Source organism: Adiantum capillus-veneris, chromosome 29 (genome assembly GCF_014529385.1).
Source record: "Adiantum capillus-veneris isolate H3 chromosome 29, ASM1452938v2, whole genome shotgun sequence".
In the NCBI taxonomy this organism is placed as follows: Eukaryota; Viridiplantae; Streptophyta; class Polypodiopsida; order Polypodiales; family Pteridaceae; genus Adiantum; species Adiantum capillus-veneris.
This window is the reverse complement of record NC_140959.1, coordinates 60,783,338-60,809,975: the sequence shown is the minus strand read 5'-3', so window position 1 is coordinate 60,809,975 and position 26,638 is coordinate 60,783,338. Positions and strand designations below refer to the sequence as shown.

Sequence of the window (26,638 nt, the reverse complement as noted above, 5' to 3'; positions counted from 1 at the left end):
TGTGTTTGGATACATCTTGCATCGCAACGGTGTGACCGATGCTCCATGCCCTTGAGAACAGGTCTCTCTCTCTCTCTCTCTCTCTCTCTCTCTCTCTCTCTCTCTCTCTCTCTCTCTCTCTCTCTCTCTCTGGCAAACAGGTCATTTCCATGGGAGGGGCAAGGTGCTCATAAGATATATAGTGTCTGGTAGAGCGCATGCACGCACACACAACAGGAGTATAAATTAATGAAAATCAGCTCTTATAATGAAGGCGAGGGAAAGGTGCAGGTCGATGTCAGATGGTTCAATGTATGGGAGAGTGCCTTAGTTTAACAAAACGTTGAGGGCGACATATGCAGGTAGAAGGGTAGGCAACGCTGAAATTTTGTTAGCAACAATCGGAGGCGCACGGCAATCTATATGCATCACTAATTGAATCCTTAAATAGTGTGGGATATGCTTGTCCTGGAGACAAAATCGTTAAACAAAGCTGAGGTCGCTCGAATGAAAAACCTTGCAAAGTACAGACATTGCCAAGCATGCAGAGGTCCATCATGAGACGACTGCTGCTACTGCTGCTGCTCGCTCGCTCTCTCTCCCTCTCTCTCTCTCTCATGATCATCGTCAACTACGCTCTTCATGCAAAACTTAACCGATGTCCTTAGTTGATGACGGTTAAACCGTTTATTCTTTTAAGAAATTAGGTTTTTAAAAAATCGCCCTTCCACCAGTAGCCTCCACATGGCTCACTTCTGCCTCACCTCCATCAGCCATGTGGCCATAGTTACCAGGAACGGGGAGCGCGCAACGGCAACAACTACAAAATGCCATTCCCTATTACGGGTACTCACATTTGAAACACGGAACAGCGATTCGGAACGGGAAATTAGAACGGGCACTTTCCTCAACGGCTTCTCTCCATTATAATAGTTAGAAGGTGGAGAGAGAGAGAGAGAGAGAGAGAGAGAGAGAGAGAGAGAGAGAGAGAGAGAGAGAGAGAGAGAGAGAGAGAGAGACTCTGTGAACTCCTCTTCATCGATGGCAGAGAATTGGGTTCAAAAGACTTCCATTCTGTTACCTCCAAGATTCTTGATGGCATTGAAAGCTAATTGTCATCTTTCAAATGTAGCCAGGCTCCCTTCTTCTCGCAACATACAAGAGCATCTCTGACAATCAATGAGATCTATGACGCTGATGTTCAGGCGAATACAGAAACCTTTCTCAACATAAAGTTCTCTCTAGAAGCATACACTTGAAGGGCCAGATGACATGCCAGCCCACATAAAGTCATCAATGTTTGGATGCTCTTTCATGGTATATGGTTGTGCGAACGTAGAGAATGAGCAAGTGCACGCACAGTGATTGTAACCATGACAAAAGCACAAATATAATCTGTCGTTTGAGGCTTTACGTACATTCTAAGAAAAATATATTGTTTATACTAAATGGTAAGCAGAGATGTAGATAGATAAGTATGCAACATTCAAAAAAGTATGATACCATGTGAATAAAGTTTAAGTTGCTTCAAAAAAAAAAGACGCAAAGAGAGAGCTTAGTAAAAAAAAGTGTGTGTGCATGTACACAAGTCTTGAGCAAGATGCGGTGATGTCAATACTGCACTTTTGTCTTGGCAATAACTACGCCTTTAGTGTCCTTTCTACTGATAGGGCTTCTCTCCTAAAGCTATGCTACTGCTCTTGATCATATACTTCAAGCTGTTAGTTTTAGAGTAGGCATTTTTTTTTAGCTTGGATCCCTATCCATGATCACATTACACAAGCTTGGGTTCAATACAATCAACCCCTTTGATGGTTAGCAAGTGTTTTCTTTTTATTAGAATTAGAACGTGCTCACACGAGGCTTAGTTATCTGTAAGCCTCGACATATCTGACGCAAGACGGGCACAACAACTCTGAGAAGGATATGGAGTAGCATGTAGCGAGAGAGAGAGAGTGAGGTGCACAGAGAGAGAGAGAGAGAGAGAGAGAGAGAGAGAGAGAGAGAGAGAAGGGGTTGACCGGCAAGTAACAGGCATAGTTTTCAAACTATGCCTAAAAAGGCATAGTCACAAAAACTAAGCCAGTGGAAAGCTGATGCTGATGGTTGTCAGCAATTGTTAACACTTCCTACAAGAAACTAAGCCTCACGTGGGAATAGCCTTATAAATTTCAATGTTGCTTTGTTCATTTTGCTTTTGTAGAATAGTACCTTGGCCAATTTTTAAAACTATTGACATTAGCATAGATTGTGTTGTATGTATCTATATATATGGTTTGCATTTCACGCTTGATCTTATTAGGTGGTGTGTTGACAACATGTTCCCTTTTTAATGGAAACATTTTGTTGGTGAGATGGTCAAAACCATGGCTACCGACACATGTTACAATTTTGGCATTTCCAAGCTTACGAGGCAGACTCGGAGACATCACTCACAAAAACTATGACATATTACATGAGTTCAACGTAAGGGGTTTAGGGTTCTTATGATGAAACTCCTAAATTCACATGTATATTTCTTAACAAAGCCCATTTGGTTTCTTTATTTATTTGCTCGGATTTTCCTTCACTCTAAAAATCTTGCTCGCCACACGGTAAGACTCATAAAATCTATCTAGTCACTCAAGTAGACAACCGGGCTGCCTTCTAAAACCCCATGAAAGCTGCCATGACTGTGGAGTGCACGCCACATATAACGAAACGCTCCGCAGGCATCGGCCTGCGTCGTTCCGAGGTTCAAACAATACCAAAACATTATTTCTCACTTCTCCACCCGGGAGTAAAATCACCAATCATTGAAACCAGTATTTAAAACCAGAGTCAAACAATTCAAATCGGTACCAAGACAGGTTTAAAACAGATAGCATCCATTTCAAACAAATGTTCAAAAGTATCTAACTAGAAAACAACTAGAGAGGTCATTCAGGGCTTTGTTCGGACAACCGAACTTTGAGGACAATTGGCTTGCCCTTCTGCATCACGGTGATAGTTCGGTTCCGAACTTGGAGGGTTGCATCATTCTTGTCGTGCCGGCATGCCCAAGAGAACGTCGCAATTGCCCAACTTCATAATGTGGAAATCGGCTTTTCCATGGTAATCTTGTATAGTCACTGGAAGAGCACCGATGAGCGGTACCACTTTTTGAGTTTGCCCCGTGGCTAGCTCAGCTTCAATTTCTCCACCCTCTGCATCATAATCAAAGTGCATCTGCTTCAAGAATTCTGGATAGATGAAGTTCTCCATAGCTCCGGGGTCAAAAAAAATAAGGGCTTTCAAGCCGTTGACTTTCCATAAGCTCTGCATAATTCATTAAAACTATCGAGGTGTATACCATAAATATCGGGTACTAGTCCAATAGCAAGTCTAGCCCTCTTGGTCGGGGGTGGCCCCAAGGATCTCTTTGACGTGGGAGCAGAAGGTTGCACTGAGGACGTCGAGGCTCGCTCAGGACATGTATTGAACGTATGCCCTGTTTGGAACATTCAAAGCACCGCCTTCGACATAGAACCCGCATGACCCCGTGGTCGACCTCGTCGTCTTCGACATAGACCAACTGTACCCATTGTCGACATCATCGTCTTCGACATAGACCAGCAGTACTCGTCGTCGACATAGACCATCAGCACCTCGTCGTCATCGACATAGAACCTCAGTACCTGAGTACCCCTTCATTACCTCAGTACCCAGTACCCAGTACCCAGCATCAGTAGCATCAGTACCCATTAGCATCAGCATCATTGTAGTAGAATTTGTGCAAGAATAAAGAAAGAACTTGCTCTTGCAACAGAGCAAGGGGGCCTTAGAGGGTTGGGACCCGACATCCCTGTGTCGTCTCTTTTCTCTCTCTTGTGTTTCTCTTTCTTTCAGTTCGATTCAATTCTTTCAAGCCAACTAAAGCAACCCTTGTGTTTGTGTGCGGAGTACTAGATCCGAGCAAAATCCTTATTCTCTTCCGCTGCACTTGACATTGGTATTAGAGCTCTGTGTGTGCTTCAGCTTCGCGAACTCGAGGGATAAACCTAAAGAAGAACCCCAGAAGAATCAAGAACCTCAAGAACCAAGAACCATCAAGAACCCAAGTTGAGCCAAAGAACCCAAGGAACCTCTCCCAGTTTTTTTTTCCTGAAAGAATCTTTGAGTCCAAACCATGGACTTACCAGATCCCATCTTCATTGCCATGCCTTTGAAGGAAGATCGACATCGGATACACCAGAACCAAGATTGAGTACTAGGATCTACTTGCCTCTTATGCGGACATGGACGGAGTATCACCTTGATCTCTTTTCCCGGTCCCTGCATTAAGCATTATGTTCTTGGCATCTAGTTGCATCCATTTTCCTCGTCATTGACCCTTTCGAGAAGACTCCAGAACTAAACCTCAGTCTATCAGCACCGGGAATGTTTTCACCTCAGATATTGTTTGGGTGTCAGCAAAGACCATCCAAAGTAGAGTCAGTGTCTGGGAAGAAGCCCAGACTGGCATCAATATCTTAGACAAAGCTCAGGCTGGCGTATCTATGGCGGCGGTCACAGAAATTTGTTGGCTAGTAACCCTTATGATAGCTGTTTTCATCTCCATCATTACCCGCAAAAACCCACACTACCAGCAGAACCCACAGCACCTGCAGTACCCGCAATCACCGGTTTTGGAGGAATTTTCATTGGTGATGCTCCAACTCTCTTTGGGATATATGTAGATGAGTTTTCAGATTAGGTACAGACAGAGGGTGAGAGAGGTGCTCAGCTTGCAAGGACGTGGATTCCGTTGCTATTATCTGCTGATGATATTGTGTTGATCTCAAATTCTCCAGAGGGGATGCAACGTCATTTGGATGCATTGCATGTATTTGCACAGGATAGTGGATTGTCTATGAACCTTGGTAAGACCAAGGTAATGGTGTTTAACACTACGGCACAGTGGGTAAGAAGATCCGTCCCCACTTTTACATATGGTCGAGAGACTGTGGAGTATGCAAATACATATACTTATCTTGGGGTGGTTTTTAGTGGTCCAGTATTTTCCCTGAGGCGTGTAGCAGACACGAGATTGACCGAAGCCTATGCAACATTGGGGAGACATGAGAGGATATGTTCGCAGGTTCAGTTCCAACAGCCTCTGACAATGTCAGAAGCTGATGGCGTGGCGGCCTGCAGGACCCGAGAATTGCGCCGACAGGCTGACTGTACGAACAGCCCCAAAAAATGCGCCGCAATTTGCGCTGACAGCCTGACACATGGGAGTTGTACGAACAGCACCGTACAGACCCACTTTTTGCGTTGATTTGCTGATGTGGCATTCCGTACGGATTTCCAGAAATTGCGCTGGCTCATTTTGTTGGCAGCTTTTGGGACATTTGCTTTTGAGTTTAAAGATTTTTGGGGCTCTACTTTTGGGCATCCCTTGTACTTATAAATAAGTGGGCTAGGCCTCACTTCTCAAAGCATATGGACGTAGAGTCTGAGAGTGAGCGCTTGCCTACTCTCTTGTACTTTGAACACAGATTAATATAAAAAGAAATACCGAAAGGGGCGCCAAACTTTGGGGCCAATGCCTCTGGGCATGGAACTACGCCGGGCCGTGTCATCTTTGTGAACTATTTTGAAGTGAATCTTTGTTGTGTCGCGGTAGAATCTTCTTGGGGTGTCCAAGTTTGTTACAGTGGTATCAAAGCGTGGCCGATTTCTCTACTACCGGGAAATCCGATCCTTTTCTCGCGGCACTTATGGATTCCAACAAGAAACAGTCGACTTGTTCTGCATCTGCGAATGCAGGAAGAGATCACGAAGAAGATTCTCATGATCAAACAGAGGAAGAGTATGGCCCACCTCGGCCTACTCAGTTCAAGACTGAAGAGATGGAACGTCGACAACTGGTTGACAAAGCAACAAAGCAGATGATTAAAATTATGAAGGATCCGAAATTTGCAAAATTTTTGTCTCAACAATCCATCGCAGAAGTGCTCACCCAGTGGCAAAAAGCCACAGAACCATCCATCAAACCGGCAATCAAGAAACCTCCTTCTCCGAGGATGTTTACAGAGCAAGAATTACAAGAGGTGATCCACACACAGATTAGCCGGCTTTTGGACGCAAACAGCAAATCCAAAAAGGGAGAGAAAAAGCACAAGAAAGGACTAACTTCCTGGGTCATTTGGGTCATCAATCTTCTTTTGCATCGGCAAGAAAGCAGAAGAAGCATGTACGATTTGAAGGACTACCCAGTTCTTCTTCTGACAGTTCTTCTAGCTCTTCTGACTGCAGCGAAGAAGACAGAAAAGATAAAAAGTGAAGCAAAAAGCAAAGCTTCGAAAAGGGCAAGAAAAAGGCAAAGAAGCCTAAATTTCGCCCAGTTTTTGACAGTTCTACAGAGGAGTCATCCTCAAACAGTTCGGACTCCGACGATCACATGTTTTATGCAAAGAAGAAGCATTTTTATAGAGCCAACCAATATAAATTCCTCGAAGATAAAAGCAAGAAAGTAAAAGAATTCAAAGAAGGTGGACAGTCGATTAAGTTTGACTCTTTTCTAGATTCCGAGATGCTCCGAGGGCTTCGGCCTGCATTCAGCACTTTGACATAGCTTTCTCTGGAGGGCATTACTCAGAGCACTCCAAGATTAGGAGGGCTACATCTTTCTTCAAGGGAAATGCTCGAACATGGTGGTCCACTCTTCTTCTGAGGCAAGAAGCTCCAGTTAAATGGTTGAAATTCAAAAGGCTCTTTATTTCTTCTTGGCTGACTCCGGAGTACGAACGAGATATACGAACCGCTTGGAATCATCTTCGGATGACCAAGGGAGATTCTCTCGACGCTTATTGCGAGAGATTTTGGAACTCTTTTCTACCAACCTCTTCATTGAAGAAGGTCTCGTTTAAGGAACAGATTGAGCCGTTTTGCTGCGGACTTCCTACAGAGATCCCAGATTACTGCCTGGAACAAAAGTCAAATTTTATTCAAGAATTGATGGGTCATGCGAAACGGGGTTTTGCGGTATATTCGGGCAATTTGGCTTACCCCACTGATGAGATCTTGACTCAGAGAACCCAGCAGACTTCTAACCATGAAAGAAGAAAGAGAAAGAGTTCCCAAGAAGAGAAAGACAAGGATTCACGACCCCGGCTCGCTCTGCGAGAGAGGGCCAGTTACATCAAACAAGGGAAGTGTTTTGGATGCGGGGAACATGGGCACGTCTCCGCGAAGTGCCCTAAAAAGGCACATCAAGAATAGAATGAAGACAGGCCAGAGAGTTCAAGAGTAGCTGAGGAACGTGGCAGAAAAGGCAAGATGAAAGCAGGATTGGTTCTAGATTGCATGGGTACTGACTCAAGCATGATTGATGAAAGTACAGAACTTTGTCAGGCTTGGGGCAAAGTAAAAATCAAGACGCCCTGATTTTCTTTGATGGAGGAGCCAAGGCCAACTTCATTCACTTGAATTGGCGGCGTGGCTCAAGATTACACCCAATGGGATGGGACCACCAGCAGAGGCAGTTCTAGCGGCACTCGGACGGGACATAGCCATTACACCTATCATTGGCAAACTTCGGTTGCATTGTCAGGGGTATTTGGGGCACGAGGACTTTTACATAATGCCCTTGGAAGGTTGTGACGTCCTCCTTGGAGTCCCTTGGTACCATAAGAACAACGCCATGGTCGATTATCGGGCGAAGAAAGCGACTTTGACAAATGAAAAGGGCCAAAAAATTGTACTTGATGTGAAATTGAAGGGCGAGTCTATCCCTATTGTATCGGCTTCGGCCGTTTTCAAATTAATGAAATCCATTCTGTTTGTTTACTCGATCTATTTGAAAGAGTTAAATGATGAACACAAAACGAATATGTTTGACCTTTATCAAGAACGCCAAGATTTTCTCCACTCTCATGCCGATTGCTTTTCTGAGGGCCTGCCATGCGAGTTGCCACCATCTCGTCCTGAGGATCATACCATTGATCTGACACCTGGAAGCACACCGCCGAACCGGCCACCTTATTGTGTGAGCCAAGCCCAGGATGAAGAGATTATGAACCAAGTGAAAGACCTCTTGGAAAAGGGTCTTATCTAGTTGAGTACTTCACCCTACAAAAGACGGATCTTGGAGAATGTGCATTGATTATAGAGCTCTCAATAAAATCACCATCAAGAACAGATTTTCGATTCCGAGGATCGATGATATTCTTGACCGATTACAAGGATCCTCTTGTTTCAGCAGGTTCGATTTGAAAAGCGGATATCATCAGATCCGAATCGCGCCGGGAGATGTCTACAAGACAGCTTTTCAAACGAGCTTCGGTTTATATGAATTTTTGGTGATGCCTTTTGGCCTAACCAATGCTCCATCGACTTTCAACCGAACTATGAATAGGATTTTCAGAGAGTACAAATCTTTTGTTGCCACTTTCTTTGATGACATTATAGCATAGTTACAGGGAATGGCCATTTTCAGGTCCCCGCTCCCCATTCCCCTCCTGATTTCCCGTTCCAGATCCCCGTTCCATGTTTTTGACGTGAGTATCTGAAACAGGGAATGGCATTTCATGCGTGTTGCTATTCCCAGTTCCCCGTTCCGATTTCCCATTCCGGGTAACTATGCATTATAGTCTTCTCGAAGGATGAGGCAGAACATAGACACCATCTACTACAAGTCTTTCATGCATTGCGAGATCACAAGTTAGTAATCAATGCCAAGAAGAGTGAATTTTTCTTGCTGGAGATGCACTTTTTGGGACACATCGTCTCAGCAGCATGAGTACAAATAGACCTGGCGAAGAGTGACACTATATATGATTGGCCCGATTTGAAGAATGTCCATGAAGTTACAACCTTTTTGGGCTTATGTTCTTACCACCGGCTGTTCATTAGAAAGTTTGCAGAGGTCGCTTCCCCTTTGCATATTCTGACACAAAAAGGAGTCCCTTTCTAGCGGGGACCCACAGAGGTGACTGCTTTTCAAACTTTGAAAGAAAAATTGACTACAGGACCAGTTTTGACTTTGCTGGATTTGCAAAAGTCATTCGAAGTATATTGTGATGCTTGTGGTCATAGTTTGGGTGCGATCTTAATGCAAGAAGGCCATGTCATTGCCTATGAGAGCCGATTGTTTTCAAGGCCAGAATTGACAGCACAAATTTATGAGAAAGAGCTTTTCGCGGTTATCCATGCTCTTACTCAGTGGCGACATTACCTACTCGGAGCTGATTTTACGGTCTTCACTGATTATCAGAGTTTACGCTACTTCTTGTCACAGAAGCAGCTTTCGGAAAAGCAGATGCGGTGGGCTATCTTGTCACAGTTTCACTTCCAGATTGTCCATGTACAGGGACAAAAGAACTTGGTGGCAAATGCTTTGTCCCGGAAGCCGTTAGTCTTGGCTATTTCCGCGATTCATCATAGAAGCTTCGAGGACATGGTCCATCAATACGCCACAAATCCAGATTTTTCGGATGTATTCACTCAAATACAGAATGGGGAGGTAGTAGCGGGATATTCCATACGGGATGGCTACTTGATGAAGAAGACGATGTTGTGCGTTACACAGCCATTGAGGGAAAAGGTTCTAACTGAATGCCATTATCCACCGTGTACGAGTCATCGCGGCATTGACACCACCTTGAGAGGTGTGGAGCGTTACTTCTTTTGGCCGAGACTCAAGAAGGATGTGGACGACTTTGTACGTAGTTGCTTGGTATGCAAGAAGGTCAAGTTTGACAGGCATAAAGCACAGGGATTGTTACAGCCTTTACCCATTCCCACCCACCCCTCGGAAAGTATTGCTATGGATTTCATTTTTGATCTCCCGAAGACACAGAGTGGGCACAATGGTATTCGGACCGTTATTGACAGATTTGGCAAGCAAGCTCATTTCATTCCAGTGAAGAGAACAGTCAAGCCGGACCATTTAGCAAGACTGTTCATTCCCAGATATTCAGATTACATGACATGCCTGAGACAATAGTTTCTAACAGAGATCCCCGATTTACGAGTTTGTTTTGGAAGGCTATTTGGGAGAACATTGGCACACAGTTGCAGTTCTTGTCATCTTTCCATCCGCAGACAGATGGGCAATCTGAGATTGCAAATTCAGTCGTACTGGATTTATTGAAGTCTTACATTTCTGATCAGAAGACTCGATGGGAAAAAAATTTGCCCTTGGTGGAATTTGCCTACAATAACACGATCCACTCTTCGACGGGGAAGGCGCCATTTGAGATTAGTGAAGGTGAAACGAAGGTTCCACACTTCCTTAGCACAAAAGATAAGATTTTTGAAGCCGACGAGTACACGAGGGACTTCGACACTGCTTTTGCCAAGGTCCGGAAGGCTTTAGTGAAATCTCAGGAAAGACACAAGAAGGCAGCAGATCGACACCGTCGCGATTTGAACTTAAAGGAAGACGATTGGGTGCTCTTACGTTTTGAGAAGGCACGCCTAAGAAAGAAAAAGAGAAAGGAGCGGCTTTTTCCAAAGCTTAGCATGAGATACTATGGACCTTTCCATATAAAAGAAAAGATAAATGATGTCTCTTTTAGACTGAAGTTGCCCAATACGTGGAGAATTCACAATGCTTTTCATGTGAGTCTCTTGAATCCTTTTAAAGGCGATGTGTTCGATGATGGGGAGCCAGATGAGCAACCTGAAGTGGAGGAAAGCGAGGAGATCCTCGTTCCAGAACAGATATTGGCACATAAAGATAGAAAGATCAAAGGTAAATTGATTAGGCGGTTCTTGGTTAAATTCAAGAACTATCCTGCATTGGATGTGAAGTGGATGGAGGAGGAGGACCTAGCAGATACTCCTTAGATTTTGAAACTTTACCTTGAAGCATTCAGCTTAGGATAGTCTACTTCGATAGGACCCCGATTTCAGCATGGGTGAATCTAGTGCAGTGGGCTTGCACAAGAGGGGAGTCGGTCCGCTCCTTTGTCAACAGGTTACCCCGACTTTTAATATAGAGTCATTGATGCCCCTTTGGGTTTCAGGGATACTGCTGGGCTGACAGTATTCTATTGTATGACTTTATGAACTGGAATTCCCGAAAATGAAAATGATACTGATTGATTTGTACTTGACTTGTTTGAGTGCAGGAACTGAAAGACGAAATGACTGCAGCATTTCGGTCTCATAAATCTCTATAGACATGATTGCAATATGGATTAGTTAATCGGGCATCTCTGAGGTCCCAACTGGATCTAGATGCGATTACTAAATACGTTGCCGATTAATCATGGTCTGAGATTTGGAATGTGATTTGTCCTGTGATGTCAAGTGATGTCCTGTGATGTGACTGTCGATTGGTATATGTACTAGATGTGTTGTGCCTAGTGCGTCGGTACTAATAGTCAGTGTCTATTAAGACATTTTATGGCCTCAGTCTGTTTTACAGGCGTAATGGAGGGCGATTACAATTCTTTCAAGAGGGGGGTATGTCACAAACTGATGACGTGGCAGCCTGCAGGACCCAAGAATTGCGCCGACAAGCTGACTGTACAGACAGTCCCGGAAAATGCGTCGCAGTTTGCACTGACAGCCTTCACACGTGGCAGCTATACGGACCCGCTTTTTGCGTTGATTTGTTGACGTGGAATTCTGTATGGATTTCCGGAAATTGCGCTGGCTGATTTTGCTGGCAGCTTTTGGGACAATTGCTTTTCGGTTAAAAGCTTTTGAGTTTAAAGATTTTTGGGACTTTGCTTTTGGGCATCCCTTGTACTTATAAATAAGTGGGCTAGGCCTTACTTCTCAGAGCATCAGGACGCAGAGTCTGAGAGTGAGCCCCTGCCTACTCTCTTGTACTTTGAACACAGATTATTATAAAAAGAAATACCGAAAGGGGCGCCAGTCTTTGGGGCCAATACCTCTGGGCACGGAACTACGCCGGGCCGTGTCATCTTTGTGAACTATTTTGAAGTAAATCTTTGTTGTGTCGCGGTAGAATCTTGACTTGGGGTGTCCAAGTTTGTTATAGACAAAGCTTTGGCTCTTTGACACTTTGGTCATTTCAGCCATGCTATACGGAGTGGAGATATGGGGCCCCTCAGTTGATCATCATAGTAGAGCTGGCAGTATTGATGGATGGAGATGTATGGGAAGGCCCTTGGTGTCTATGATTTCTCGGATGATTAGGGCCAAGGCATCAGTACCATATGACATTGTTAGGGTGGAGCCCGCTGCTCCTCCATTGGTAGTGTACGGACAACAACGTAAGGACTCGCTTTTTGTGCTGATTTGTTGACGTGGCATTCCGTATGGATTTCCGGAAATTGCGCTGGCTGATTTCGCTAGCAGCTTTTGGGACAATTGCTTTTGAGTTTAAAGATTTTTGGGGCTCTGCTTTTGGGCATCCCTTGTACTTATAAATAAGTGGGCTAGGCCTCACTTCTCAGAGCATCTGGATGCAGTCTAAGAGTGAGCGTCTGCCTAGTATCTTGTACTTTGAACACAGATTAATATAAAAAGAAATACCGAAAGGGGCGCCAGTCTCTGGGGCCAATACCTCTGGGCATGGAACTACGATGGGCCGTGTCATCTTTGTGAACTATTTTGAAGTGAATCTCTGTTGTGTCGCGGTAGAATCTTGACTTGGGGTGTCCAAGTTTCTTATAGACAAAGCTTTGTCTCTTTGACACTTTAGTCATTTCGGCCATGCTGTACGGAGTGGAGATATGGGGCCCCTTAGTTTATCATCATAGCAGAGCTGGCAGTACTGATGGATGGAGATGTATGGAGAGGCCCTTGGTGTCTATGATTTCTCGGATGATTAGGGCCAAGGCATCAGTACCACATGACATTGTTAGGGCAGAGCCCGCTGCTCCTCCATTGGTAGTGGAGGCACTCACTCGATTGGTTTCATTTATGCATAGCACCTGGGCTCTCCCTAGAGATAGATATGCTCGATTAGCACTAGAGTCTTCGTGACAGCTGGCATTGCAGGGAGATAGATCATGTTGGTATACAGAGTTGGCATCTTGGTTCCAGTTACATGGCTTTAGTATGGATCGGCTACCCCCATTTCAGTACTTTCTGGATGCACCCTCCATCTCCCTCACAGGGCAAAGATTACCAAGCTTATCAGACACAACTTGATTCAATTGGATACGACAAGGACATGGATACAGCCTACACATGAGTCGGGTACGAAGATGGCTTTCTATAGAGAGCATCTTCTCCAGCTTACGGAGGATGGTTTTGTGATCAGACCAGGATACATGGATACTCGTCTATCCCACGGGATACGATGTGCTATTGGTCAGATACGCACATCCTCACATCAGCTAGAGATCGAGACAGGCAGATTTAGAGTAGTACCCGCTGAGTCTAGGATTTGTCAGGTGTGCCAGATAGAGCCCGAGATAGAGCTACATTACATATGTCGCTGCCCAATATACTATGAGATACAAGGCCGCTTTCAATGTCTATTAAGAGAGGGTTTTGGACCACTTTCTAGAGTCATGAGATACCAGGATCAGAGATGCCTCGGATTATACTTACTGGAGATTCGCAGACACAGAGAGGACCTCGTGAAGAAGAGGGGCACAATAAGAGAGATCCAGCGACAGCGGCAGATTACAGATTTCTTTCAATCACAGACAAAGGAGTTCGAGTAGTCCCCACAACATAGCTACAGCACCTGAGACATACTGCTTGATCGGGCGATAGAGTTGAGTCGGCCCCGTCGCACACGCAAATTGCAACAGAAGATCCATACCATATTGGCGCGACATAGGAGCCATCCCGACAGAGTGCTTACCTTGGAGGACATTGAACCTCTATAGCCTTTTGGATACTGATGCATATGTATATGATGCCTCTACTATCAGAGAGCTCCATTGTATCAGCTCACCCTTTGTATTCCCTTTGTATCAGCTTACACCCCACCCCTACCCACTATTTTCTTTTTACGTTTTTCACCACATGTAACCTTTTGGTCTCATAGGTCATTTTGCCCTTTTTAAGACGTTAATATTACATTTCATTTCATTCTCTCTCTCTCTCTCTCTCTCTCTCTCTCTCTCTCTCTCTCTCTCTCTCTCTCTCTCTCTCTCTCTCTCTCTCTCTCTCTCTCTCTCTCTCTCTCTGTGGATTGAGACAGGTAGATTCAGAGGCATACCAGCAGACATGAGGATATGTCAGTTATGCCATGCAGAGCCAAAGACAAAGTTCCACTTCATATGTCACTGCACAGTCTACTATGAGATTTGGGGACACTTTCACTGTTTATTCAGAGCAAGGTGGTACCAAACGTACTGTACGTGGCGTATATGTACGTACTGTACGTTGTTCCATACAGGAAAAAAATTTACGTACGTAAAAATACGTACTCTTGTAAAAAAACCGCACAGTACTAAATTTTCTAGGACATTTCCAATAAAAACCAAGAGAGAAGCCAACAACTTATAGAGACATTCAAAGACACGTTTTACAAAACAACCATATACTATGTAACTATTGCAAGAGATTTGGATTTTTATTTTAAATCAGCACTGTACGGGCTTCCCACACCCAAAAAAAAACCCCAAAGAAAAAAGAAAAAAAAAACAAAAAAACAAAACAAAACGGCGTACAAATCGTTCCGTACGGTACGGATCCGTACATAACGTCCGTACAGTACGGAACGGATCAGTACGTACGTTTTGATTCAACCTTGATTCAGAGATGGTTTTGACTCGTTAGATAGAGTCATGAGATATCGGGATCAGAGATGTCTCGGATTATTTCTACTTGAGATACAGAGACATAGAGACTCTCTATTGAGAGGACATAGACAGAGACAGTCCCAGAGACGCATTTCAGATTTCTTCAATCCGAGTATAACAGAGGCAAAGGGGCCACCACCACCACAGAGCTCCGTTCCCACCCATACACACACCAGTGGTACTCTCATTGACCGAGCTTTAGAGTTGGGGAGATCGAGACGACCACGACTAAGGAGGGGAGCCACACAGCACCGACGGAGATTGCAGCAGAGGATCCACAGGATTCTAACATTAACCCTGTACGGAGGCTTATTTGGTGGGCTACTGCCTGGCACCAAATCTATCGCATGGTCCTCGGGTCTCTCTAGCGGTAATTGAGACGGTAATGAATCGGAAAAACAGTCACTGTACTGTTGTAAAAACATTGACCTTTCTTTATCTAGCACAGATAAATTTGATTCATCACAATCTGACACTTCACGTGCAAAAACCAAGTACGCAGAAAGATGCTTTTTCATTACAGAAGTAATAGCAGAAGCTGATACAATAGGAATAGACTCTCCTTTAAGCTTTACATCCAGAATATGAGTCTTTCCCCTGCTCTGTACAGTGATCTTTTTGTTGTAGGCATCCATGATTCCCTGTACACGAAACAACCAAGGAATACCTAACAACACATCACATCCGTCCAGTGGCATGATGTAAAATTCTTCAACATCTACATAGGACTGGATATGTAGACGCAACTTTCCAATGATGGGCGTCACAGCCTCTGTATGGCCAGGACATGCCAAACCTGCCTCTACTGTATACCCCATCTCTTCAGGTCTGATTCCCAACTTTGAAGCCAATTCTGGGGAAATGAAGTTGGCTTTGGCACCTGGATCAAAGAAGATAAGCACTATTTGATCCCTGACCTTTCCCCATGCTCTGCAAAGCTCACTTGCATCTGAATTTGGCTTGTCGCCCACCATATCTGGCACTAGACCAGCCATGGGCTTCTTTCCTTTCTTGTCTTCCTTGTCATCAGAATCAGCTGGCCTTTTCTTTGTAGGACAATTGTAAGCAATGTGGCCAGGCTGCTCACATATAAAGCATTTGTTCTCTGTCCTCAGGACGACCTTTTGCTCTTCTGACTTGCGAGAAAAACATCTTTTCCATTTCTTTGCTGGTCCTTTTTCTGATTCAGCCGTAGTTTTATCTTTCCCTGCGTTGGCTGACTCCTGAGTCCCTTTAGGAGCCTCATTGGGAACGTGCTTCTTGGCTGAATTTTTCTTGCCTGATCCTGCCTTGACGCCAGTGTTAAATTCACAATCTTCTCCCTTGAGCAAACCATTGCCAGTGTTTGCTACCTCGATGAGCTGCGTCAAAGTAGTGACTTTTGTCTTCGTGCAGTACTTTCTCAATCCTTTGGGTAGGCCACAACAGTATTTTTCAATCTGTTCTGTCAATGGCACAAACCTATAGGAAGTTACTGGAAGTAGAGCTTTCCAAAACTTCCGATTGTAATCATCCAGATTTCTGCAAGTGGCAGCATTTAGCTGGTGCCATTCTGTCATGACATCTGCTTCAAAGTCATCAGATAACCATGCTGCTGCAAAAATCTGCTTAAAGTAAATCCATGTGGACGGAGCTTGTCCTTGAAGCAATAAAGTTGTCCACCATTGTCCCGCATTCCCTGTCAAGAAAGTGGCTGCCTTGCGGACCTTTGAAGCCTCTGTAAAGTTTCCCCCTGCATAGGCCTTGTCAAACTGCTAGAGGAATGAGAGAGCCTTCTTCCTGTCATCAAACCCTGTAAAGGTCGTGAATGACACACCTTTGCCACCTTCTTTGTACGGAGTTGGCCTCTCCAACGGCGTTAAATTGTCATATGGAAGTGACTGAAACATGGGAACACTATTAGGGTTCATCTGTGTTCCTTGGCCGCTATTAACTTGACCTAGAAATGCCATATTTGGCTGCTGATTTGTAATTCCAGCCATACCAAAATTTGCATGTGGCATCCCAAATTGGCCCTGAGTGCTCTGAAACCCTGGTAGCATGCCTGTGACACCATACATGGGGTTAGGCATCATCGTTTGAGCACCCCCGAACACTGTTCCTGGCGTGTAAAACTGATTTCCAGGTGCATGACCAGCCATGCTCTGGAATACCGATCCACCTCTAAAATAGCCAGGGTGTACTGAAGGTGGTGGGAAGACCTGTTGCATAGCCTATAGGTTGCTTCCCTGCCCATTAGAACCAGCTATAGGCTGCTGAAAGGTGGCAGGCTGAACTGGTACAGCTTGAAATACTGGCATCTCGGCCACCTGTTCTTGCACCTTAGGCACAGGTTGTGGAGACTGCATGTTCTCCGTCAAGTGTACAGGTGTTTCCATTGACTGTGCGGTATGAATCACCTGTGCTCGAGCCTTAACAGGCTTTTGAATATGATCCAGTGACCCAACTTGCTGAGATGGAACAGGAGGTTGCAGAAAGGCTAAAAACCTCGGATTTTGCATTACTTGTGTGAACATAGCCACAGCAGTAGCCAACTCGGTCCTAAATATATCATCATCAGTTTGTGGTGGTCTTGAGGACTCACCCACTTCATGTGTCTGTTGACCCTGTGAAGAGGAAACCTCTTCAGTCACATCATCTGGTCTGTCAGCCATAATTGCAATTCCCTGTGTCTTCAAGCCCAAAACTGACCAAGGCTCACTTCTATGGGAAAAAGTGATTTAATCCCGTCGATGGAACCATGAAACCGGCCTGTTCAATCCAAAAAGGGCGGTAGACTTTACTTCAAATCTTGATTTAGCTTTCACCCATTATTGGTCGTCTATTTTACCTGTACTTTCAAGACACAACAAAGGGGAGAGGGATACAGGCTGCTAGATTGCACCTGTATGAGTAGACCGACACCAGATTGGCCCCTAACTTAGGCGCCCCTTTCTGTATTTCTTTATTGTTCAAAAGAGGGAATAAACGTTGTGGATCCCTACAAGCTGCCCCGCACAAACTCGGCTGAATTTCCACTGTTCCGGCCTGATTTCGGCAGCATAACTGTACTAGGACACTTCACAGTCAGTATTCCCACGCATTGACTGACTTTCCCGACGCATACGGGCACTTCGCAAAACCTGGCGAGAATCTGCAGCACGCTGAATTCTCTGTTTTCAGCCCTGAAAATGCGCCAGATCACCTGTACAGCGGTCCCCTTGCGTCCCCGAACCTCCTGGGGGTATTAGGGTCCGTTTAGGGCCAAAACCCTAAACCTGCAAAAATACACAGCAGGCTGTAATTTACTGTTTCGGGCTCCGTTTCGCGTGCCGGTCGCATCCGTAGCAAGTCCTCGAGCTCCCGCACCTGTAGGGCTACTTGCCCTTTGAATCGGACGAGATTTCTGGCGTGAAACCTCTCCGAATTCACCTGTACCTGCGGGGGGATTAGCCGCTAGCTAATCCAGTACCTGTGCAAGAGGCTCTTGCCTCGGCAATCGCGCATGAACCCACACAACTGTACATTGGTCAAATGAAGAGCCCACTAGTGGGGCATAACATACTGCCAAAGGGGAGAGAGAGGGCAGTGCGTAGCGTGCAGGGCATCACTCCTGGCACCGCACTGTGCATAAGAGGGAAAGCAAGCACTCCATAGCTCTTAACCTGTGACAAATCTGAAAATGAGGCTCTCCCCCTCCTAAATTCAGCGCCACTTCTTGTTGCATGAGGCAAGTGCACCAGAAGGTGCCACTTGGCACATTTATAAGCATTTTCCCGTTTCGGGGTTGCCGTCTAAAAATATCCCAACCGGTTGCCCAGTTGACTTCACGGCAGAGTAAGAAAATGTTCCCCTTGTCATTCCGGAGGTAATGACGCCAACACATTTTCAAGTCCCAAAATAGCAGTTCCCTAAATTTTAGGAGATGCTGCCATTGTATCTTTCTAGGTCATCCGACCCTCTTTGTACACTGCGGCCACATCCAGAACTGAAATGTAGCCTCTGTAGCAAAGGATTCCACTTTGGCTAGTCAATGACCCCACTTGGCTAACCATAGTCCTTGTCCAACCTTAGTGCTCTCTTGCCCTCAGGCCTGGACTCCCTCTGGACAATTCCACACTAGCTATGCAATGCAGGGCAGTTAGATTTCCCGAGGGGTGTTTCCAAAAAGTGAAAGTAAATAGATAATAAGAAAGAAATCAACAAAAAGGATAGATAGTAGTCACACGCTGGTGACAACGTACTCGTTCTTTTGTGGTCCCCCCTCGGGTGGATCCGCTAGACCGCATCCAAGACGAACTCAAGGAGTTGAAGGTAGAGAATACCGAGCTCAAAATGCGCCGCACCGCCCTCAAAGCCCGACTCCAATCTCTCGAATCTCAGAAACAAGCAGACACAGATCGCATTTTAGCCAAGGCCAAGGAGGTAGAGCACACATTTACCCAAAATGTGACCTCATTAGCCACTCAAATCCAAGAGAATGCTACCATTGTCTCCTTCAAAGTGGAGGAGTGCTTGCAAGAGCGCCGCCATCGCGAAGGTCTTGCATTGACCATTCACATTGGTGGCTTGCCCTCCACTTGGTGGGAACTTGGAAGAGGGCGACAACTTTCCTAACACACTAGTCAAGCTCAACGAGGCCATCCAACCCGTCAAGTTCGATACCTCGACCATCGAGTGCGTACACCGTGACCACCACACCAACCATGGGAGCCTTGTCTTCAAAACCAAAGAGGACCGCACGACACTCCTAAAACAAACTCACCTTCTAAAGGGTACAACCATCTGGATTAGTGAAGCTCTAATGCCCATGCAACTCAAGATGAAGAAACAAGAGTTGCAAAAAGTAAGAGAAGCACGGGCTGTAGGTAAATGGGCCGTCTACCATGGTGGTAGAGCCATCATTGAGGAGTTTCGGGCACAAAAAGCCCCATAGTATTCTCTTGGATACTCTCCTCCCTCTTCGTTTTTCCCACATAAGCACATGTGTTGCAGTTTTGTTGTAAACACCCCCAACAACTTTTCTTCCCCCTCACTTTTTTTTTTTTCCTTGCCACACTTGCCTTAGCCGTTGTAAATTTGACACCCTCTTTGATAGAGGAGTGCTTTTGTATGCCCGTTTTTCGGTCCCATGGGTCATATCTAACCTCCCGAGGACGATAATGAATCTACCTACCTACCTGCCTATCTCTCTGCGGCACAAAAAGTGGTTGTATACTGTGTACAAAGAGACCGCTGGGGATGCTCAAAATCCTATTGCCCAGAGGATGTACAAGATGGGGAGTACAATCTGAGGGCTACATGTACATCAATGTGGTTTGTATGAAGAATGCAAGATGAATCATTGAGGAGGTGTGTAGTGCCATATGATGTGTCCATGATCCAACTGAAAAGGACTAAAGATCTCGCCCATGTCCGGAGAAAATCTATGGTTGATGTATGGAAAAACTATGGTCTAAGATAAAGGTCCTTGTTCGGAAGTCTCTCCTCAAAAGGAATATTGAAATTTTGAGCAGAGAACTCTCAAAGCGACAGTAGTGCATGTGGATTTGGCCAAAAAGTGCATATTGTATAGTGGTGAATCTTTACCCTCATGATTAGAGCTGAGCTTCATAATAGTTTTGTTTCATAAAGGTTACTTCATTGTCTTATCATGTTCCCTAAATGAATTTCACTTTCGAGGGAGGTAGAAGACAATCCAGTGTTCACGCAAATAGTGGCTCTCTTTTCTTGTGCAATTCTTTGGATATGAAAACAAATCATGACCTTGTTATCGAGAGTGACAACATTCCTCCACTATATCGTGCATTATCCTCACCTATATTTGGTCAATTTATGGCCTTTGAATGTGCTAAGGAATGAGCCAAACAATCTTAAGCATACCCATTATGATTAGAAACATGTGAAACATTCATTCAATAGGAACAAAAGAGGACACAAACCATGCTCAATCCATGTGCTAAGGGTGATCCACCTCCACAAGGCAACCTTTCAAGACGTTTTCTGGCCATGGCAATGGATCTTGAGGGTGGTAAAAGCACTTCTGCAGCATCTCCTCGAAAGGGGATGATAGAAACCTGGAAAAGAAGCATGCTTAAATACTCATAAACCTGATGTTAAAAGTACTGAAAAGTCTTCCCTGGAAAAGTAGAGAACCTGATCTCTACTTGTGTAGCTTTCAGCAAGAAGTTGCATAGCCGCACCCTTCGCATTTTTCATGCGATTTAATGCCATGCTCCCACTTGCATCGACCACAAATATTACCTGCAAACAGTTGCATATGACATCAAGTAAAAGATTAAAGCCACCTCTCAACTTAATAGCTTATTTTAGTTAGTTTGACTTGACTTCCCTAAAGAGAGGAGGTGACATGTCCTCCTCTCACTCACTTTCCTTCCTTCAGCCTTCCATTCCTCTCCTGTAAGCTTATCTTCCTCCACTTATTTAATGTAAAGATTCTACTAATCTGCTCTGGTCTTGGATGACAATTATACATCTCTGCATTGTTACACTCCGGCGGTTCTTCCAAAAACAGAACGAATCCGCCATTGTTGCCTTTGCCAATCCTATTGCCATTGTTGCCACCGTTATGACAAGTTAGCTTCGTAATCCTACTCCAAGCTGTTGACTCCAGGTGTCATTACACTATTGCGGCTCGTTCTCAGGTCATTATATTCCTCTTACGGCCATCACAAACCTGCTTTTTTGTTGAAAGGTGCTTAACTGACTAAAGCACTAAAAATGACCTTTTCAACTGGAATAACAATTCGACTACTTTTGCTTGAACGACACCAATTAGTTTCAAGAAAAGGGTCCAAAACACAAGTTTGTAAAAGTACAGCAATGCCTTATCTCAAACAAGTGCTCAGGAGGTCCAAGATTACCAATGCCCCAGCTTTCCTGGCCATCCTTTTGGCTCGCATGTCCGATTGCTCCACATACACTTTTCTAACTTGTCCTTTCTCTTCAGACCTTTGCCTCCTTAACTTCTGGTAAGGAGCTGCTGCTCTCATTGTTGCATCCACTGCTAATCTTCGTACAGGGCCCTGTTAGCGTCATGGAATGATTAAACTGCTAAAGCAAAATAGTCTCTAAATAATCGGCCCTTGTCAGAAAACAAGATTCAGCCACAAATACAGTAGCCGAAGCAACCGTAAAGGATACCCTCAAAAAATTCTATAGTCTTTTTAAAATTTCCATTACACCATCAAAATCTTAGACTTATTGGTGATAACTAGAAACATGACCAAACCCTCAAAGAACACATCTAGAAGTAGACATCTCATTACTTCATCAACGATTCAAATTCACATAGTTGCTGCAACTAAGCATAAATGTGAGCAAAAGAGTTAGGATGCACATACTACTACAATTTCTCAAATGTATTTCACAAAGTTCTCTATATACATGACTTCAAGTACATAACTGTCTAAGAATGTTATGTCAGAGTGTGCAGCGGAAGAAGCAACACGAACAGGGGAATGCAAGAACGTGTGTGTGTGTGTGTGTGTGTGTGTGTGTGTGTGTTTCAATAATATTAATACATAGACACCAAAGAATTTGACCAAATTCAAAAGACACTAGAAACTATGTCAGGAAAGAGGGCTGTATAATTCCATTATCATGTCAAAAAATGGTCTTATACACAAGTGGGGAAATTTAAAAAGCTTCCCTAGTAAGAATAAAGAGATACAAGTCCTGCAAATCTCCAGACCAACAAAAATTTGATAGCTTAGAGTTGAGAAGGTAACCCTCACCTGCATCCATAGAGACAATATAACATTTAGTTAGTATTGGCACTGACTGCAGGTGATGCATAGGTATCCCACTTGTTATCGATGTCACCCAACTTTAAAATTACTATCAATTAAAGTAAAGAGATGAAAACTTTTAACCAGTGCGATGGGAAAAAATGTTTTAGACTTATGTGTTTCACGATATCAAAGACCATACAACTCTATCAGTTTAACAATCATAAAAAACCAAGCTGTATGGGGACAAAATGTAGTTTTTTTTAATTAGCAGAATTCCTCATATCAAAAAAGATTTGTCTAACCAAAACAAACTTAGATTTAGGAATTCTAAGTGGAGCTCTTTTTAATTTTACAAGCTCTAAAAAGGAAAGGTCGGAGGCGAGCTTTGGAGGCTATCTTTGCCCCGAAGTGGACTACGTACGCCCGTCTCTCCACTTGGCGGAGTTTGGCATTTATTGCCGCAATTTTTTAGGTTCTTAAATTGTGCTCATGCGTTCCGTTAATGTATATTTTGGTGTTTCCTGTAAATATACAAGTATTAGCTCCCAAGGTAAATAATAATAACTTGAATTAGTTACTACCTTTTAGGTGTTTTTTTATTCCTTGTGATCAAAAAAACATTTATCATTGGGATGAGAGGAAAAGGTATTAGTAACAAGTGTTTACATCATCCCATCTACGGGTCATCTTAGTCATATCCCAAAAAAAAATTTGCTGCTATTAAGGTTTTAGCAGAAAGAAACTCTCAACAGCCCAATAGCTAGGTTCATTCCGGTCTTCAGAGAGCAAAAGAGATGACACAAAGGTAAATATCAATACTCTTACTAGGTGACTGCCCTGCCAGAATTATCAATTACAAGAAACATATCACAAAGTTTCAAAAAAGAGCCATAAGAAGTATAAGCCCTCTTTTAGCATGTAAAAAGAGATGACACAGTCAGCTGGTACATGTAATAAGCTTTTAGAAAAACAAGCAAAGTGCAAAAACCAGTTACAGCCAAGTGAAGTAGGCCTAAAAAACATCTGTCTGAGATTTATAAGACTTAAAATACCAAGAAGACTCAGCACAGTCCTGGTAGCATACTCCCGAGGAGATCCTACCAAGTTTCAAAAATCCCCAAAAAAAAGGTCAGTAAACAGCAAATAAAAAGAGAGACCAGTCTGTCAAGAAACTGCAAATCAATCAAATATATAAAAAATGTGTTACAGAGCAGAGCTATTGTTAGAAAAAAAGATATTTAAAGTAATCAACCAAAGGAAAACCACTCCCAAGCTTTATTTAGGCTTTTAAACAGCAACCACCAAAGTGATGACAACTGCTAGATTTTTTTCAAAACCAGGATCGTGTTTTTTAAGCATTGATCCAGTAGATCCCAGCTCAAAAAGAAACAAAGGTATCCTCTTCCCCATCTTGGAGGTTCAAGGAAACCATAACATAAACACATAAGACCTAGTGTAACAGGTGTCAGCACTCATTATTTACAAGGGCAGCTCAGCACCGAGTAGAAACTAGTTATTACGGCAGTATATGGATGTTATCATCATCTACTAAGCCATAAGTATTTACATAACCTGATGTACGGAAGAAAAGTAAGTTCTAACCGATAACCGTTAGCCAGCAGCCAGCTTATGAGCGCCATATTTGGTTATGGCTAAACATCCAAAATAAGCAAGACACAGCCCAAAATCTAGTACAGAAAATCAATCAGCACCCAGTGAAAAAGGGCCATGAGATACCCTTTAATATAAAAAACCTGGATAACTTTTTAGGAAAATTATTCTCAGAATTTTTCCAGATCAGCATGATCAAAGTTTTCCACTATAGCAACATTCCCAAAATCTCTGGCCAGCAAAAAACAAACCAACCCAATGAGATGCTTCTACCTATTTAACCATGGATAGAAAACTATAGCCAAGATACGAAACCATCGTAGGCCACATGCTGTTGAAACATCCAGGCCTAAAGGACACAAACCAACTATATTGTGTGAAGTAAAAGAGAGACACAAAACCATTTAGACCGCTTCCAGATCCGCAAGCTATCTTGACAAAAAACCAAGAATCCGGTATCCGAATGTTGCCAAAGTTGTGTTCTTGGACACCATAGCAGCCAGAAAAAAACACAGAAAGCTGTACAAGAATGATGCTCAATTCAAATGCAGGTATAAGCATTCAATCAACAAAGAGACAGCCAATACCACAAAATAGCATAGTTGCATTAAGTCACAAGCCAACTATATAGTTGCATAAGCAAAAAGTTCAAGTTAGTAACAAAACAAAAGAGACTGCAGCCATGATTAGCCACTCCATTATCCAACACATTGACCAGATTTTCATAGAGTTATACTGATGCACCTCAGCCCCAAACAGAGAAGCGGCCTAGCTCCCAACCAGAGCTCCAAAACTCAAATATTCCCAAACCCATAGTCAACCTTAGTGGAGTTCCAGCATGCCAAGTTCTATCAAAACCATCGGCTATATCAAACAAGCCATAATGCTGTCATGAGATGTAGGAAAAAAGACCATAAGAACCAGTCCATAAGCCATATAAGTCCTATTAAAATAAAGAAGAGCAGCAACAACACATGAAGCTTAAAAAGCAAGGTATCCACCTCATAGTTGTATAGGTAAATTGATTGCAGAATATAACCGATACGGCTTTCCAAACAAATAAATAAAGTTCATGCCAATAGTGCAAAAGTGAATTCAGTCACAATCAGTTGCCCCCTTAAGCAAAGCGGTGAAATGGCCAAACTTTCATGGAGCCATATAGATGTAGCTCAACCCCAAACAGAACAGTAACACATCTCCCAAACAGAGAACCATTCATATACCATAGGTAGACCTAGAGAAGCTCCACTAGGCCAAGTTCCACCAAAATCACCAGTCATAATATGTATGTTACATTGCTGTAATGCCACACATGGCCTATCAGAATGGAGAAGAGCAGCTAAAAAACCACATGAAGCTGAACCTAAATAAAGCTCAATATAAATGCAGGCATAAGCATTCAATCAACCGAGTTCTGCGAGTATCCTTAAGTCAGGCATGGTATTCACGCCAAAAGACCAAAATCCCACTACTTAGTTATAACCATAGAACATAAGTTGCTTGGCTAAGCACAAGAGCCCTTTAAAAACAGTCCGGTCTCCAAAGCAAGCAAGCCTAGACAGAAGTTCATAGAATAATCGACAAAATCTGGATATCCTTTACTAGTACAAAATAGAGACAAAACCTGGGTGATATTTTAACCTCAGAATTTTCCAGATCAGAGTTTTCTCATTACAGCACCATCCCCAAAATCTCCGGCCAGCAGAAAACAACCAATCCAATGAGATTTTCCTACTCATTTAGTCATGGGTAGATAACCAAAACAACGATATGAAAACGTCGTAGGCAACTTACAGTCGGATTATAACGGAAACAACCAACTACATTGAGTTAAGTAAAGGAGAGAAAAAAACTATTTAGACTGCTTCCAAACCGCAAGCCACCTTTTTACCACAAAAATTAAACAAGAGATCAAGTACTTGAAAGCCCATGTCCAATAGTAATACCTGTGTTTGAGTTGGAGCAGCCAGCTCCACAACTGCCAATTTATCTTTCCCTTAAACCATCACTCAAAGCTTTTCCCCAACAAGAGATAGTGCGACTACTAAGTGGTATTTACAAACACACAACGAAATGAACAAGTGCATAACACTAAGTGAGCTCCAAGAGAGCTCACCTTTATATACAACTCGCGCAGCAGCTGAAGGAGTGGGAGAGATCCATACGGACGATCCCTGAGGTTAATGCCTTCGGTGGCGTTATGAGTGAGCAGAGCAGAGCGTATAGGAACCTGCGCGACAGAGTGCAGGAGTGAGGGAATGAGTGCGCCGTGTAGAGTGGGGAGTCAGAACAGAGATCGCAGGCAGGCTCGATTTGGGGGAGGGCATTAAGTGTAATGGCCATATGCCCCCCAATATTAGGAGATAATAAGTTTTATCATGTAAGGGTAGTGCCCCATGCAAGAGAGTTTAATAATCCAGTTTAAAGGTAGGTAGTATTAGAGTAAGTGTACGAGTGTGTAGGAATAAATGTCAAGAGTAATGTAGGTTTTTGAATAGCTAGCGGCCTTCATAGGTATTGTGTGTGTGTGTGTGTGTGTGTGCCCCATGCTAGGGGGTTTAGGAATCTAGTTTTAAGGTAGGTAGTGTAAGAGTAGGTGTAAAGGTCCCGGTAGCGGCCATAGCT

The 26,638-nt window shown here is 43.7% G+C and overlaps 1 protein-coding gene across 1 annotated transcript in view; it reads right to left on the bottom strand.

Moving 5' to 3' along the window:
• Window positions 1–26,638, bottom strand: part of ALB1 (ALBINA 1) — a 79,557-nt gene that overhangs the window by 12,698 nt on the left and 40,221 nt on the right. Inside the window, exons 10-12 of the mRNA XM_086506385.1 lie at window positions 21,533–21,694; window positions 20,805–20,912; window positions 20,591–20,725 (exon numbers count right to left, since the gene is read on the bottom strand). Of these exons, the coding sequence (XP_086362511.1) occupies window positions 20,591–20,725; window positions 20,805–20,912; window positions 21,533–21,694 (405 nt within the window). The remainder of the gene's footprint in view (window positions 1–20,590; window positions 20,726–20,804; window positions 20,913–21,532; window positions 21,695–26,638) is intronic.